The sequence below is a fragment of the Arvicola amphibius genome, chromosome 11 (genome assembly GCF_903992535.2).
Source record: "Arvicola amphibius chromosome 11, mArvAmp1.2, whole genome shotgun sequence".
Taxonomy (NCBI): Eukaryota; Metazoa; Chordata; class Mammalia; order Rodentia; family Cricetidae; genus Arvicola; species Arvicola amphibius.
The window spans coordinates 88,028,778-88,046,720 of NC_052057.2; the positions used below are offsets into that span (position 1 = coordinate 88,028,778).

Genomic DNA, 17,943 nt, shown 5'->3' on the forward strand with positions numbered 1-17,943 from the left:
GGAACTAGACTGAAAGATGGCTCAGAGGATGCGTTCCACAGTAGAAAACCCACGCCAAAACACACATGTGGCTGGGTACAATGGCACACACCTGTAATCCCAATACTCAGAGGGCAAAGGCAGGTGGATAATGAGGTAAAAGCCAGTCTAGGCTATTTCCAAAATAAAACAAAATAACCTCTCTCTTAAAAATTCAAGAGGAGGAGGCTGGAGAGATGACTCAAGGACCCAGGTTCAGTTCCCAGCACTCACACGGTGGCTCACAACCATCTGTACCTCCAGTCCCAGAGGATCTGATGTCTTCTTCTGGTCTCCATGGGCACCAGGCATGCATGGAGAGCTTATATTTGCATGTAGGCAAAATACTCATGCACATAACATACTTTTTTAGAAAGTTTTAAATCACAAGAAGTGATTTTTAGTTTCTTCCTTTCTTTTGGATACTCTCGAGTTGCTAGTGGAGAGTTGTCATTAATAACCCTACTCAGCCTAGACCCGGCATGTAAGAACACCACCCAACAAGGCAAGATGAGCCCATGGGTGACAGTGGCAGGTGTGGTGTGGGGGGTGCAGTGGTTTAAATGAGATGCCTCCCCATAGGTTCATATGTTTGCAGACTTGGTCCTCAGTTGGTAGAACTGTCTGGGAACAGTTGAGTGACCTTATCAGATGAGGTGTATCACTGGGGGTGGCTTTGAAGGTTTCCGGAACACTTGAATTATTCCTGGTGTGTTCCAGTGAGGATCAAGATGTGAGCTCTCGGCTGTTCCTGCCACCGTCCCTTCGTGGCCTCTAACCCTCTGAAACCATAAGCCCAATTAAACACTTTCTTTGTGAGTGGCCTTGGTTGTGGTGTGTTACTGCAACAATGGAAAACTAAGAGGAGGGGGGAGGTAACCACTTGCTTGCTGGCGAGATTTGATGCCTGTTCCACAGGCGGCCATTCCCAGCCTGTAGCATAAACTGTGAGGAACCTGCAGCTAGGGAGGTCATAGACCCTCAGTGGGAAAGCTATAGCTGTTCTTTGCATAGACACAATAAATTGCCTTCTAATAACACTGTTTTTGCCTATAGAATAGTGCTGGTGATTGCCATTGGTGACTCAGAATTGGTCAAAGTACTTGGCAACTTTTTTATATTAAACACATATAACTTCATCTATCAGACAAAACTACCAATCACAAGCTTAAAGCATAAGAAGACACCAGGAAAAGGCTTCCCATTCAGCAAGCTTTTCCCACAGTCCACTTGATGATCTAAGAGACGTGCACAGTGTTGGGGCGAGGATGTCCAGCCCCATTCCCATACTGCAGTGTGACTGGTATGGCTGTCAACAGCTCTCTCCTTGACCTTGTGAGTTATTATCACATCACAAGCTAGATTTGGACTGTTTTTCTTCCCGTCCACCCTCCTGGTAAGTGACTGCAGAGATGGGCTGAGCCAGGCGTCTGAAAAGGTTTTTCCAGGTGGACGAGCACTCAATGCCCAAACAAGTCAGATGGGATCATGCCTGAGTCTCAGCTCCAAACAATTCCATTAGCATTTCTAGGAAACCTTATTTCCCTATCAGATCAGTCATGGGTTTTCCCGAAATGATTATGAGAAAGATTGCTCTCGACAAGAACCATGAGTGCAGGTTCTCAACAGGAGAGGCCCTTTAGCCATCCCACAAATGACAGGCATTCTGCCGGCCATTCCTTGGATCATTCGGAGCAAACTTTTTTAGAAGAGATTTGCATTCTGTATTCTGAATGAAGTGCAAGCAACATGCCCTAAGCAGACAGGTCTTGTCAAACGATCACATGAAGGGCTTGGTTCAGGCCAAACATTTCACCTTGTTCCACGAGCTGCTCATGAAATCAAGAGCTGATGCAGCTTTGAGCTAGCGTGGAGCTTTGATTAGCATGTCTTTGATCAGCCATAGAGCATATTTGCTTCCTTTGAGACAACTTTTCTTTGCAAGACTCCAACTTGATACAAGCAGCTGCACCTAACTCCTGGATTGGCTTTTGGTAGAACATTTTCAAGTGGGTTGTCAAGATTCGAGGAGATCTGACACTTGTGTTCAGCTGCAGCGAGAAGCCAAGCTACCCCAAGCTGGCTGGCCCACTCAGTTGCAGCCCTGTCTGCAGGCAAGTCCCCTTCCAACTTTATTCTTCCCCATGGGAGCTCGGCTCCTTGCTTCCCGTATCTATTACTGTTGTGTTATGGCACTTGGCCCTGCTCTCCATGGCAGGACAAACAGTGGCTAGATCAGTTCCAGAGGATGTGTCCTCCAACCCTTATGAGCTAGCCAGCTGTCTTAGGTGACCAAGATGAGCATGAGAGTTTCTGAGAAAGACAAAATGCAGGGACAAAGAGCTGCCTCCAGCTATCCGTGGAACGACTTTCTCTCTAGAACACACAGCACAGTTAAATCCAGACCCTTGGTTGAAGCATGCTCAGTTACTTGAGAATCAATTTTTTGGCTCCTACAAAATTAAAACTACTATCATAGTATATATTATTATTATTATATTATAAATATATTATTAGCCACGTCCTCTTCAAAACATAATACAAATGATATGCTTGACCTATCAGCGGACTCACACAGCAAATTCTGACATAACCCCACTTGACTATGACCTGAATTGACCAGAAAATTCTTAAACTGAAAGAAAATACAGAAGAAAACCTAGCTCTCTAGACACATTTTCTCAATAGTCACTCTGTATTTACTGACCCCTAACTATGTGCCAGGAGTCAGGCCAAGTAATTTTCTTGTTATATTGATAAGCCTCGCCTAGGATAGCTAGCTAATTCAAACTGTCGAGGCGTCTTTCTTGCATAGCAAGCGGCTTCCAGCTTTGGAAGCCAGGTAACCTCGGCACTGGTCTCCAAAAGGAGACGGTGTCTCTGTGAGGTGAGGGCTGCCTTACTATGCAAGTTTAAGAGTGCAGCATGAAGGCATCTGTTGAATGGGTAACTTAGAGGAAGCAAAGGAAGAAACTAGAAGCAGCAGCAACACTTTGGCATTCTGATCTGACACGCTGACTTGTCTGCAAACAATATGGACTGCCAGCACTCGGTATTCCTGAGCCATCAGTGTTTCTCACTCAAGAGCATTGGAACTTAAGGTCTAAATCTTTGTCTGAAATACTTGTATTTTCATCTCCTATGTAGTGAAAGCATTGGGTGTTCCAAAGCCAAGCTCGTGGAAGAAGTCCCAGTCATGCACGGGCGGGACACATCCACTTTGGGAGGAAGACCCCAGGGACGCAAGCAAACATGCTGTAAGCAAGCCCTACACCAGGTAGAAACGCAAAACGGGGTGCTGACCTCTTCTCTCTCAGATCTTCTAGGGTCCTTCCTAGCCTTTCTTCTCTGCTTTCTATTTTGGTCTTCCTTCATGCTTTTTACTGTGGCCACAGGGTCCTGGACTATTTCTGGGGCAGGAGTCATGTGATTACTCATTGACCAATTAGAGATGGCATTTGCGCTCTGCTGAGCGTTGATAGGATTAGCGGGAAGCAAGACAGATACTGCTCCGGGAGCTGCAGGTTGAAACTCATAATAATCCCACTCCAGGCCACTGGAGGTCATTCTTCCTCTAAATCTCAGATAGTCCCATGACAGAAACAACAGTATCTGTAGAATATGAAGTTAGAATTGAATCTTCATAACGTCAACATTCTGTTTCTACCCATCTCCCAGATAGGGAACTGCTAACGCGACTCTCCCATAGTTAAGTTCCCCTCTTTAATGCTAATAAAGTGATTTCATACATTTTAGTGGAGAGCTCAAAGATGATTGTCAACAGGCTTGGGACACACACAGGAAAGAGCTGAGGATCACAACAGTCCCGCCTTCTCCAGTATTCTTCCTATCTGTGGTTCTATGAAGAAGCAAGGTATGCATTGTCTGTGTAGAGCAAGAAATGAGGGGAAAGACCCAATGACTCAAAGGAGGGAGGTATTTTACCTAAACACAGGGCTGGGTTTCCTTCATGCACTGTGAGAATTCTTGTCTTCTCTGCTTCCTTCCATATCTGAAACCTCAGCATAGTGTCTGCTGCATGAGACCACAGCGAGCCTCAGACCTGAATGAGGGTGTTTGGTTGGGATTGGGTGGCAGGCCTGACTTTGTGACTTTGCCACAATGGCAAGCAAGAACTTTAACAATCAAAGAGAAGGCTAGAATATCCCAACATGCTTGCGCCAGCAGCTTGAGATCCCACCTTCCCTCTGATTATTTATTTTGCCCATCTCCCTTTATTTTCCTCCTGTCTTCTAAGAGGATGATATGGGTCAGGAATGTTATATTGGTTATAGTGTAGAAAAAATACAGTGTTATGATCAAGGTGAGAATCAACAGCTTAGAGCTAAATCAGCATTTTTGAGAATAACACCCTTGGTGATTCCATAGGCTTCAGACAGAACCAGAGATTTATATGAGATGCTGATAACCCTCTGGCCATGCATAAAACTAGTTCATGTGCCTGCCTGTATGCCTGCCTAAATAGACAGGTCTCATTTATCCAAGGCTAGCCAGTACAGGGTCTCATGTATCCAAGGCTAGCCTATACAGACAGTTTTCATGTATCTAAGGATAGTCTCAAACTTGCTATACAGCCAAGTCATCTGTGAATGTGTTTGTCAAATTTTAGGATACTATGTGGAGTTGCAAGGAATATTCTAGGTAATGCTATTGGAAGAAGTTATGACAAGGCAAGACTCTGTGAGATGCTGCTTACTTACACACAGGACTTTTCTGACTTAGAACTCTGCCATATCATTGAGAGATGGCAGGGGGAAAAGGGGACACTGGAGAGCTGGATCAATAGTTAAGAGTAATTGCTGTTCTTTTCAAAGAACCTAAATTTGATTCCCAGCACCCACATGGTAGTTCACAACTATCTATAACTCCAGTTCTGGATCGATGCCCTATTCTAGTCTGTGCAGGCACCAAGCATTCACAGATACACATACAAGCAAAATACCCCAAATAAAATAATTTTTAAAAAAGAAAAAAAAAAAGAGTTCACAGTTTTTGAAAATCATTCCCAAGCACATTTTCATAGGGTTTCTTCCTGAAAACTCACTGGAGGGCAATTTACTCCATCACTCCTCGGAGACGCTGCCTTCTCCAAGGACCCCAAAGAGCAAGCTCTGTACTGTGCAGTCCTACTCGGCCAAAGCTCACAGACTCAGACTGGATAGTCGATGCGGAAGGAGCCAGTGGGATTCCTCCCCCAACAATCTAATGGACATCTCAGTGGGTGACGGGAGTTGGACTCACTCAGTAAGAGCATAGAACCACCAGCAAAGTCTTTCAAGAGGCCTTGATCTTGCATAAGTTCCTTTCCCCCCTTTTAGTTGGGATGGAACTTCAAGCTACATGTACAGTAAGAGAAGTTAAGACAAAGGAAGAGGGTGGGTGTTAAGCCTCACTTTTTCTTCAGCAGTAAATTTGGTTGATGACGCACACACCCAATGGGTCTTTCCCACACTCACTGGGAGAGTGAGTCCTCTGTCCTAAGACAGGACCTAGGCCAATGCCCTCAGACTCTGCACTCAGATGCTAATGGGGCAATAAGAACCACAACCCAAGGGCCTCCTGCAAGCTCCTTTACTGCTGAGAATGGGTCTCCCAGAAGGTAGCCCCAAGAACAGGGGCCAGGCGAGAGACAAAAGACACACAAACGAAACTTCTGGCAAGCATCTAGTACCCGCCCTTCTCACACAGCTGGCAGCTGCAGTGAGGGCCACGACCGCAGAGGAGCTCCTCTGCCAACCCTTCTCTGGAGGGAATGATGCTTCTACTTACATCATCCTGCACATCGAGGTCACAGCCAGCCTTCAGCAGAATCTGGACCACAGAGAGATGGCCCTTATTGGCAGCAAGGTGCAAGGGGGTCCGGCCATGCTGTTAATGCAAAGGAAACAGTTGGTTTCAGAACTAGATACACCAAGGGGCAGGACACTAAGGCAAGAGGACACACCAGCTTTTCAGAACACCTCTGCCCCATGCCTCTAACCCCAGATGTCCCTCTGCTCTGGAATGAGATTCTCAATGAATTGATTAGGAATTCAAGTTGCCTTTGTTAACTTTGACCAATTTTGACGCCCTACACTTAAGTGGCAGAAGGTAGGGCTTCTGGTCCTCCCGTTCCCCCACTAGTGGTGATACCATGAAGCGGTCAAAGGCTCTGACAAATGATTCTGACAGGACCATGGGCTGGAGACAAAAAAATGTCAAATTGATGGGCTCCTGAAGATAAAGTCATAGCCAAGTGGAGGTGGAAAAGGCTCTGCCCTCTTTTCAAAAGCAGCTTTGAAACGTATGAAAAATATGGTATATTAAGATCCACATATCTGCCAACTGTTTTTATAAAAGATCAGAGACATTATTGCTGTTCCCGTGACTGCCTCCCAGATCTCTCTGTGGCTCCCGAGAACTAACCCTTCTTTCGAATCTGGCATTTATCTTTTCTTCGCCTTTAGTCACACTGTCACCCTCTGTCTCTGGCCAGGAGCAACATCCAGATTATTGTTTCAGACGATCTCAGGCACGTTAGGTAACAGGGTATCATTTAGCTTTTCTTTTCGGGATTCTGTTTGTTATTGGGTTTTGGTCCAACATTCTGTTCTGGTGAGATGCTGCGCACAGCTCAGGTTTCCCGCCGGCCACCCAGGTGTTCCCTGTGGGCGGCACCAAGATGGGCTTCTCGGTGCTGTCACCGAGTCACAGCGAGGACCGTTCCCTTCCCTGCAACTGTGTGAAGTTTGTGGGCACCCACGATGTGTGACACCCAAAAGAAAGTGCACTTTCCTGGGTGTCCGTGAACTTCTGTCCAGGGAACTGACCTTGTCAAATTTCTACCTCTCCAGGCTCTCAGAGACATCCTGATTTCCCTCAGGATTCTCTACGAAGAAAAGTTCAAGGGATTAAGGCATTTGAGAAAAGGGGGCTCACGGGGGCCTTGCATATGGCTTAGCCTCTCACTAAGGCCCGCTGCCTTTATTGATATTCCAACCGGACAAGCCTGTTTACGACCTCGGTAAAAGCACCAGTCTGCCCAGATAACCAACCATGGAGAAAACAACAGACAAAATAAGGATCTTAATTCCTAGCCATGAAATCCAATCAAAACAGCAGAATGAGTCTGGAAAGAAAGAGGCCAGAACTTGCTTTAAAATTAGAATTCTTAATTAAGGGAGAAAGTTACTCCCAAGAATTAGGCTATAAAACCCCTTCACATAAAAAGGACAAGGTCAGAGATGAGATAAAGGGGTGACCTTTCTCGGCTCTTCACGGGTTACCTCACCTTGGTCCTTTGGGTGAGATGGCCACAGTGCCCCAGATGGGGGAAAGTGACCAGGTTTCAATCACTGGGCCCAGGCTCAGGCCCCAACTGTCATCACGTGTCCTTGTGAATGACCTCATATCTCAACACTGACTAAGGGACCCTCAGAGTTCTCTACGCAGCTTGTCGTGGGGGTGAGAGGGGGTGTACGTGCTGTGAGGACAGAGACACTGTCATCAAATACAAGTGCTCAAACAAGACAACAGAGCAGGGCAGGGGACAGGAGTGGGGGGGCGACTGGGAAAGAAGTTAGACCCAGGGTCACGGCCGCTGTGAGAACATTCCTGCCAGCACCCGCCCTTTCCTGAAGGGTAAAGCAGATAAAAGTTTGCCCACGTGAGCACAGGCAGAAGGAAGAAACACTGTTGGGTTCCTCTGTGGAGTCTAATGTTTGTGTGAATGCTGGGCCCGAGAGTTCCTGTGGAATGGCCTCTGGGCAGCGTGCCAACAATGGGATTAGTGCCTCGTAGATAGGGCAGGTGATGATACAGCACTCCACAGTGCCAGCTCCTTGACTTGGGCGTCACAGTATCCGGAACTGTGAACCAAAGGGCTGATGCCTGAGCAGCCCGTCTACAGTGTCTGTTTCAGAGGCTGGGATGGACGAAGGCAGTTTAAACCAAATCACGTGCCTGGACTGCTGACAGGTCCTAAGCCAGCGTCATCAGCGTCTTCCAGTTGAGAAGTAAAAGGCTAGGGTCACTGGAGCCAAATAGATCTCAGTCAGAGCTAACAATGCCTAGTGATTCTGTGTAGGACAATCACCGAAGCCCGCCTTCTTATCTGTCACACAGGAATGGACTCCTCACCTCGTACCTGAGATAATCCCAGCACTCAGGAGGCAGAGGCAGGCGGATCTCTGTGAGTTCGAGACCAGCCTGGTCTACAAGAGCTAGTTCCAGGACAGGCTCCAAAGCCACAGAGAAACCCTGTCTCGAAAAACCAAAAAAAAAAAAAAAAAGTACAATCCTCCATCACGAGAGGGTTTTCTGGCTGCTGCTGTCTGTCCTCAGCCCCCGAGCTAAGCATACTCCCAACGGCTGCCCCCTGTCCCTTCTTTACAGACACCCCTACACCTTTACATATTACATACAACGAGTGGTGAGCTATTTACATATGGGTCTGAGCTAGACCACAGGCTCTCGCTTCCAAGACTTCTACTCGCCAGCCCCTCCTTGCAAGTCTGTTTCCATTTTGAAATCTGCTCTGAATCCCCAGTTTGTGCTTCTGCTTACAGTGACTTCCTCTCCAGGAGCATCCTTCTCCAAACTCCTCTTTCTCTTGTTCCTCCAAGACAAGTCCCCAGCCATCTCCACATCCACGGCATTTGGGTCCCATTAGAAAACCCCCAGAGCATCCTATTTTGTGTGCCATCTGGGTCCAGCTGGGGTGAGAGCTGAAAGAATCTACTTTCTATGAGTGATAATCAGGTTGACCCTGGGTGGTGGGAGGGCCATATGCAAGAGGCCCATGGCTTCTGGAGCACACTAGCACTGGAGCAAATTCCATGACACTGGATTGAGGATCAGGAAACAAATGGAGATTGTGGGGTGCTGATAAACTCAGGATCAATGATGTCTGCCCTTCAAAGGGCATATCAGTTTCTTGGGCCATTTTTGCAGATGTGTGCTCCTCTGAGAAGGTGCTGGGTGTCCACCTATACTTAACTCTTTTGCTGGCTTCTGGGAGAACACAGCACTAGCAAACGCAGGCTGGTTTCCTTCGGCAGCTGGAGCTGCCCAGCCCTGACAAAGGAAGAATGCAGGAAGCAGAAACGGGCTTTGTTTTCCAGAAAATTCTGTAGTGCGAAGCAAGAACAGTGGGGAGCAGGCTCTCCCCACACAGTGCACAGTACACCCCTGCCCCGATTTATGGAAAAAAACAAGCAAATAGATGATCCTCGGAGGCATCTTTGAGCAACCTAAGTCAAGATGAAACCGCTGCCATTTCCATGTCTTTAGGGCTGACTGGGGAGGAAGTTTAAGCAGGGGAAAAGACTATGTAATAATACAAATGCTTTGGAGACGTGCTGGCACACCAGTATCCGAGATTCTACCCCAGTTATTCTCAAACACAAGCCTGACTCAGTCTAGACCATCTCAGCCCACAGAACAAAGAAGAGCAAGAGGGCAGCAGATGCTCACCGCACTGAAGACGCTGTCTGAAGAACCTCGCACATGTTAGCTCATTCAGTTCTCCAACTCTATGAGGCAGGCACTTGCAAGCCTATTTTACAGGTGAGGAAGCAAGAGGCATAGAGACTATCACTTGTCCTAGAAATATAGGCAGGGAAGGTGTTGGGAGCAGTGAGACCCCAGATCCTGAATTTCTTGTAATCCCCTGATCTGAGTGCCTACAGCTGCTCTGAGCACGAGACCTTCAGGAGTTCCTGATGGCAGGAGAGTGGTTTCTGGTGGGTTTGGCTGGGGCGTGGCTATCTCTATATAATCTGCCCCTGAACACAATAAAGGGGGCATTCTTGGGGAATTCAAGGATGACCCGTGTCGCTGTCTCTCTGTTTGTGTGTTCTAACCTCCAGCCCCTTGCCTGAATCTCGCGAACTGGGTGCCAGTGCACAGAGCGCAGACACGGGGGTGCGGTGTGCGGCAGGCAGGAACTGAAGCAGAGACCATGGAGGAACACTGCTTATTGGCCTGCTCAGTCGGCTGTCTATCACACCCCAGGAACACCTGCCTAGGGGCAGCACCACCTTTTACACCAATCACTAATCAAAAAGATGTCCCATGGACCAATCTGATACAGGCAGTTTCTGACCTTTGAGTGTTTTGCCTGCATGTATGTAGGTGCCTGTGGCATCCAGAAGAAGGTGCCAGAACCCCTGGAACTGGAGTTACTGGTAGTTGTGGATACGAGAAATCAAAACTTGATGTTCTACAAGAACGTCAAGTGTTTTTTAACCACCGAGCCATCTCTCCACCCCCAAGTTACCCATAATCTTTTTTTTTTTTTTTTTTTTTTTTTTTTTTTTTTTTTTTTTTTTGGTTTTTCGAGACAGGGTTTCTCTGTGGCTTTGGAGCCTGTCCTGGAACTAGCTCTTGTAGACCAGGCTGGTCTCGAACTCACAGAGATCCGCCTGCCTCTGCCTCCCGAGTGCTGGGATTAAAGGCGTGCGCCACCACCGCCCGGCACCCATAATCTTTAAATAAATTCAAAACAATTCTCTGGGATCCCGCGAGAGGAATTTTAGAGTTTCTGCTGATCCTGGTGTGTAGGTGGAGCAATGACCTGCCTAACCCCTCTGAAACGGCTTGCTGGTTGCCAGCTGTAGTTTCGGGATGAGCCACGCCAAGCCGGCAGAGTGTGAGGAGGTGTAGCCATTTCTCTTTCATTCAGCCGTGGTGAGGTAGAGGCCGCTTCACTCCAACCAGCTGAAGAGTAAACACAGCTCGGAGACGCTGCCAAACAGTGGCCACAGAAAAGCAGCCCCTGGCAACAGTTCTGGGACACCGGGCTGGAATGGCAGGGCGCTTAGGCAGCTGTGACGGGCATCTACAGAGCTGACACTTGAGAATGTCAGAGGGGCTCCCTTCCAGCGGGTCGCCCATGATTACACTCACAGGTGACTGTAATAAGGGAGCAAAACAATCCTTGCTATCCCAGTGAGAGAGATCAGAGAGTAAAACAGCCTTACAGACCAGGCAGTGGTAACACACACCTTTAATCCCAGTAGCCACACTAGTAGCCAGAGAAACCGGGTGGTGCATGCCTTTAATCTGAGCCCTAGAGAGGATTATAACACGGGAGGAGACAACTCCCAGGCTCAGTCTCATTCTGAGATTCCTGGAGACAGAATCGCCATTTCGGACTGAGGTAGAGCTGGACCGTGGCCAGCTGTTTTACTTTTCTGAACCCCAATTTCTCTGCCTGAGTTTTTATTACTTCTGCTCACTCAAGTAATGGTGACTCAGGGCCATTTGAGAACCACAGCCTACAAAAAAAGTAAAAGAATATTCCACAGCCCCCCAAAGCCTCCCGCAGGTGGGGTGCTCGGGTCATGAACAACCCTAGTCACTAATCCACCCAGGCCTGCTCCTGCTTAGGAGTCCTGGGTCCTACTTACTAAAGACCAGCGATGTGGCTTCGTGAGTGTCCCGCACGCTATAACAGCACCTGAAGAGTGAGGTGCGTGGGTGCTGGCTGGTACACAGGCCTTCCAGCACCACAGCTTCACCCAGTGACATTCATGCGCCCAGAGCCTCATAGAGACCCGGGGAGAAGCCAAAGGAACCAAACAGAAGTGACTAGACTCGGAAGACGGGTGGGGGAAGGGAAGTGATAGAATGGAGACTCATTAGCGCAAAGAAATGAAACCACTAAACCATTTTAACTGGGGACGCTGCAAGGACATGGATGGGTGTGTGTGAGCCATTTGAGGTCAAACACTACGACAGGAAGAAATGAAGGGCAGCACACCCTTTCCCCCAGGAGAGGGCAAGAAACACAGCAGATCACAATCATACCGCCCTTGCTGGAGGTGGACAGTGGCTCTGTGTTGTTCACAGCATCAAGGAAAGAGGAAGAGTGTGTCAAGAGAGTGTAAAACTCTTAAAGAAAGGGCATGCATGTGTTAGAAACACGACATTTGGATGGGGGAGGGGTTTGAGTCAGGGTCTCATGTAGCCCAGGCTGCCTTAAACTGACTATATAACTGGGATTGGCTTTGAATTCTCTCTCTCTCTCTCTCTCTCTCTCTCTCTCTCTCTCTCTCTCTCTCTCTCACACACACACACACACACACACACACACACAGGGTTTGCCTGCATGTACATCTGTATGAGCATGAGTGTTCAATCCTCTGGAACCGGGTACTGGGCATTGAACCCAGGTCCTCTGGAAGTACAGTACTGGCTGATACACTCATTTAATCCTTCATCAGTATCCGGGAAACAGGTTTCAGGGCTTCCCTTAGGTACTCAAGACCCACATATAAAATGGCATAGTGTAGGCATAGGAACCCCACACCCCTCTGGTCTACTGCAAACAGCAGTGTTTATTACATCAACCATAGAAAAGGCAGACACTATGTAGACAGTGCTGGGATGTTAAGGGTAAGAAAGAACGTTGTGTTTAGAACAGACCACAAAGGAATTTCTTTTGTTCTTGTATTTTGAGACAGGGTCGAGCTATGTAACACTGGCTGGCCTGGAACTCACTATGTAGATCTGTTCTGCCTGTCTCTGCCTCCCAAGTACTGGAATTAAAGGTGTGTGCCACCATAGCCAGCTTCAATAGTTTTTTGAATATTTTTCATGCCCTCCATCTCTTAAACTTTTTAAAAAAACACCCACCAACCACTAGCTGGCAGACTGCTGCTTTGGGACTCTTACAAAGCACAATGATTGGTTTGCATTTGTACACAAACATACAAGCATAAGGGAGGGTTTTAAAGTTCTGACACTCAATGGGGCTACATGTAGAGTGGTTACGACCCATCAGTCCCAACCACAATGGCTCAGTAGGTAAACGGACTCGCCATGCAGCCTGGCACCCCAAGTTGCCCCCTGGAAAGGTGGGAGAAGAGGACCAACTCAGTAAAGTTACCTTCTTTATGTCACACGCACGCTGTGACACCCATCACTGCCCTCAATATCATGCACACACACACAAGAAATACATAAAGCATTAAAGACCTATTAACCTATATGCCTAGGAGCTTAGGACCTACACGATTTGGGGAAATTTCAGGAAACTTTATCTGGGTTACCAGACACTTAGATATGTAGACAAGGCCTTCTGTGGAGTCACCTGCAGCACTGACTAAACCCAGCGGAGGGTGATGCATGACTTCCTATCAGGCAGAAGCTGCTATCTCTGAGCCAGTATCTCCACCAGGCCTGCCCAGAGCTGGAGCGAAACAAGGTCACCTCCATCCCCACTGAGAACCACTTAGCTAAGGCCTATGCTGAGGGCAAGAGGCCAGAAAAGCCCATGAACAGGTCCACAAATTCCCTAGAGCAAGGGAGTAGCAAGGAAGAGCAGTGAAGCGAGCAGAGACCAAATTCTGGATTCCACTTCTTCAACGGCAACCTTTGATTCACTAGGAGGCTGGGGCCCATGTGGGTCCAGCCCTAGGTCCTGAGGCTTGTTCTCCTCAGTCAGAGCACGGCTCCTCCAAGGCCCAGGCAGAGGTCCATGCCAACCCCTTCATGCTAATTTTCCAGTATACCTCCCAATCTGAGCGCTCATCTCTCCTCCTTCCAGCAAGCATCTTCTGAGGTGTCTACATCCCTTGGCTAAAAGCGTGTGTCCCCATGATGCCTGTCTTATTATAAGAGCCTCAGAAGAGTAAGTTGGTGCTTAGGAACCTATTATTGAGCTTTTCTTATAAGGCAAGCCATATAAGAACTCACAGCACATACTTTATTTCCATAATTGATGCATGTGTTTCCTTTTAAACGCACTGTTTTGAATTATGATATTCGGAATATCAGTATTTCATGATATTCACCAAGCTCTATAGCTTCCCCCCACAAGGGAAGTTCCTAGAGCAATTTGTATTCTCTCCCTGAATATCTGGGAACTCCTCAAGCCCAGCCACACCCCAGACTCATTAAATCAAGGGTCTCCTGAACCACACCTGGGCACTGACACTTTTTAAGGCTGTTTATATGCTTCTACTGTCATCGATACTGAGAACCACTGACCCAAAGGAACCACTGAGGACAATGAACTCCAGTGGGGACCTGGTCATCAATGCTGACCACAGCCACCATCAGCTGAGCCCCATCCTCCTCCCGGACCACTCTGTGTAAGCCCTGTGCATGGATTACATCACTCCATCTTCAAAAGGAACCAATGGCTACTTCACAGTCAGGAAATGAAGGCCTGAAAAGGTTAATAAGCTGGCCAGGCTTGCAGAAAGGGAGGCTGTGATCTATTCTCTCCACCCTTAATAGGGATTGTGAAAGACTTGAAAACAGGTAACAAAGTCAAAGAGACAGGAAGTAGAGTGATGGTCAGCAGGGGCTCTGAGAAGAGGACGGAGGCGTTAGTCTCCGATGCAGACAGAGTTTCAGTGTGAGGGATGGAGAAGTTCTGGAGATAGAGAGGAAGAGGGTGGACGTCACGGCCCAGAACTGTGTGCTGGATACGGTGAGGCGGTAAGCTGCACATGTATACCTTGTACAAAATCAGCGAGCCCGAGGCCACTTAGAGGTCCCACGACAAACCACGATGTGACCCCAGATTATGGCCAAGCCCTCTACTGGCTCAAAGTAGGAGACAATGATGGTGATACACTCTGAAAGCCCTGTAGATACTGGCTAGTATTACACTAATAGGCAAATTTATTTTCACTTTATCACTAACCTACATCTTTTGAGCCACATCTAAATGGTTTTGTCATTAATATTTATTTATTTATTATGTATACAGTGTTCTGACTGCATGTATGCCTATATGCCAGAAAAGGGCACCTGATCTCATCACAGATGGTTGTGAGCCACCATGTGGTTGCTGGGAATTGAACTCATGACCTCTGGAAGAGCAGTCAGTGCTCCCAACCTCCAAGCCATCTCTCCAGCTCCAAAATCTTAACACTTTATTATAATTATTGCTCAGAACTACCACCATAAATCAATTCTCCCTAGTGATTTCTGGTGATAATCCATAGAACGTGGTCATTCTCCAGGAATTCTGGGTATGGACCTGACCAGTGTACATCGTCCTGGCCAAGACGATAATAAAGCTTGCTTCAAATTTGGCTCAAAAGTTGTGGTAGTGGTCTTATACTTGACCGGTGGGATTAATACTACTTCATAGTGCCACAACTAGAGACCCAATGTTTAAATCATGGGCTTCTGGGAAACACTTGCCTAAAATGCAGCAAAGCCCTTCATTCTCAGAGGTGCCCCTACTTTGGGAGAAAGATACCATGTCATTCAACTCCAGCCACTTGTCGCTAGCAAAGCACAGCCAGACTTCCATCCAGATAATGGGCATATACCCTATGCCTCTCTTGTAGACGGAGCGGTGGGACTGCGTCCTGCCACCCGGCTAGCTTTACACACGGAAACTGAAACATTGCCTGGCCCATTAGTTTCAGCCTCTTATTGGCTAATTAACCCATATTTAGTAATCCGTGTAGCACCACGAGGTGGTCGCTTACCAGGAGAGATCTTAACCTGCGTCCATCTCGGAGAGGAGAGGCATGGCGACTGCCTGAAGCGCTTGCCTCACTTCCTTCTTCCCAGCATCCTGTTCTGTCTACTCCACCTCTCTAAATCTTGCCCTATCAAAAAGCCAAGGCAGTTTATTTATTAACCAATGAGAGTCCTCCATCACTCTCTCCAGTTCCTGACCCTAAGCATCCCTAGTCCCTCCTCTCTTGCCCTTTTCCACCTAATGATCTCTGCCCTGACCCCTTTCTGCCACGCCTGCGTGATTTTACTTAGCCTTTGCAGATGTAAGAGATTTGCGATGATATCATACTGGAACAGACTGAGCCCTTAATGCTTAAGGTGATTGCCTTGGTAGCACAAATCACAGAGAGAAACCCGTGTGAAGACAGAGGAGGGGATTGGGAGCTTCCCTTGTAAGTGCAGGACCACCAACGGCAAGAAGCAGAGCTAGTTCACCCCCAGGTTCAGACAGCATAGCTTGGCCTCACACTCCAGCCTCTGAAATGGTAAGGCGGTCATTCCCTTTATGTGAGAGCTTGTTAGGACAGCTACAGGAAGCCTGATTAATCTTGTGGAACATTAGTTTAACTATGTGAAGATGTGTTACCTTTGTTTACCTTGCCTGCATAAGGCACCAGATTGGCCTAGTAAAAAGCTAAACAGTCAATAGCTAGGCAGGAGGTACAGGCAGGACTTCTGGGCAGAGGGAGGAAGTAGGAGGAGGAATCCAGGCTCTAGAAAGACAGAGGGAGAGAGGCAAATACCAGAGAACAGACAGACAGACAGACACAGAGAAAACAGGAAAACAGGACATACAGAATAAAAGAAACGTAAAAAGCCCTGAGGTGCCGGGCGGTGGTGGCGCACGCCTTTAATCCCAGCACTTGGGAGGCAGAGGCAGGCGGATCTCTGTGAGTTCGAGGCCAGCCTGGTCTACAAGAGCTAGTTCTGGGACAGGCTCTAAAAAAAGCTGCAGAGAAACCCTGTCTCGAAAAACCGGAAAAAAAAAAAGAAAAGAAAAGAAAAAAAAGAAAAAAAAGCCCTGAGGCAAAATGTAGATGAATAAAAACAGGTTAAATTAAGTTACAAGAACTAGTGGGACAAGCATAAGCTAAGGCCGAGCTTTCATAATTAATAATAAGTCTCTGGGTCATTATTTGGGGACTGTTTGGTGGCCCAAAGAAAAATCCAACTACACAATCTCTTACCCTAGCTCTGTCTCTTTACCCACTGATCCTTATTCCCAAAAGCTCTCTGCGGGTGAGCTGGTATGTCCCTTCAGTGAGATCGTTATAATTTTAACAGATACACTTCTTGCTCCAGGAATTTTCTAGGAATTTGCTCAGCAGAGATCTTCTGTGTCTGGAGGAGACATCCAAGTATACACACTGCAGCAGACCATGCAGGATGGCAAATAATCGGCTTCCCAGGAAGCAACTGCTCAAATGGTTGCGATCCTGCCACACAGTGAGTAATGCAGAACCATTTCACCAGACACCTAGCTCCACACCGCAAAGCTCCTAATCAGCCCAGAAGAGGTCATTATGGCGAGTGTGGGCCTACCTACATTTCTAAGTGAGGAAGACCTGCTTTTACATGCGTAGAAACACACAGAAGCTCTTCCTGGTTCTGGGAGCCAGGACTTGAGGACAGGGAGAGGTCACAGGGAAGAAAGGGGGAAGGGAAGTGGCAAGCTGACTGCTTGTGACACACCAGGTATTACAGGCAGTGCTCTCTGCGGCCTCTCGCCCTCTCGCCTTGCCCCCCCCACCCCGTTCTATGCACTGCTGTGACACCAAGGGAGGGTGAGAGTAAGGCAGTGGCAGAGGTCACATGGCTATAACTGGGAGCAAGACCCGAAGCCCGGCTGGCATGTGGCCTCTGTGCCGCCTCTACTGTCTCTCCCGGGTCCTTTCCAGATCCCAGATCCTTGACTTCATGTCACCTGACGGCGACCTTTTGTAGTGAGGACACACATGAAGGCACCCACAGAGCGTTTTTTTCTTTAGGCAGCACCCCCAACCCTCCTGAATGTCACCCCTCCCCCCACCCTCAGGCACTCTGGGACGACGCTAAGCACAGCCTCCAGGAGATCAAGGGTTCTGCTTTGGTTTGGTTGAGGCTCACTACACTCAGTTCAGAGTGACCTGGGGCCCCTGAGCTTTTTTTTTTAATTGAAAACAAGATTTTTTTTTCATATATTATATATTCTGATAACAGTTTCTCTTCTCTCTCATCTCCTCTCACATCCTCCCCAACAGCCCACCTTTGTTTTTCAATCTCTTTAGAAAACAAACAGGCAAACAAACCAGAATAGGTCAAACAATCAGAGAAAAAGAAAAAAACAAAACAAGAAGCATGAGAAGCACATGTACACGTACACACAGAAGCATGAGAAGCACATGAACACGTACACACAGAATCATGAGAATCACATATACACGAACACACAGA

General features: G+C 47.6%; 1 protein-coding gene across 3 annotated transcripts in view; it reads right to left on the reverse strand.

Annotated features, from left to right (window-relative positions):
• The window catches only part of Ankrd6 (ankyrin repeat domain 6), a 141,992-nt gene that overhangs the window by 26,830 nt on the left and 97,219 nt on the right, over positions 1–17,943 (reverse strand). For all 3 annotated transcript variants that reach the window (XM_038347279.1, XM_038347281.1, XM_038347280.1), the window contains one exon: positions 5,809–5,907. In XM_038347279.1, coding sequence (XP_038203207.1) covers positions 5,809–5,907 — 99 coding nt within the window. The remainder of the gene's footprint in view (positions 1–5,808; positions 5,908–17,943) is intronic.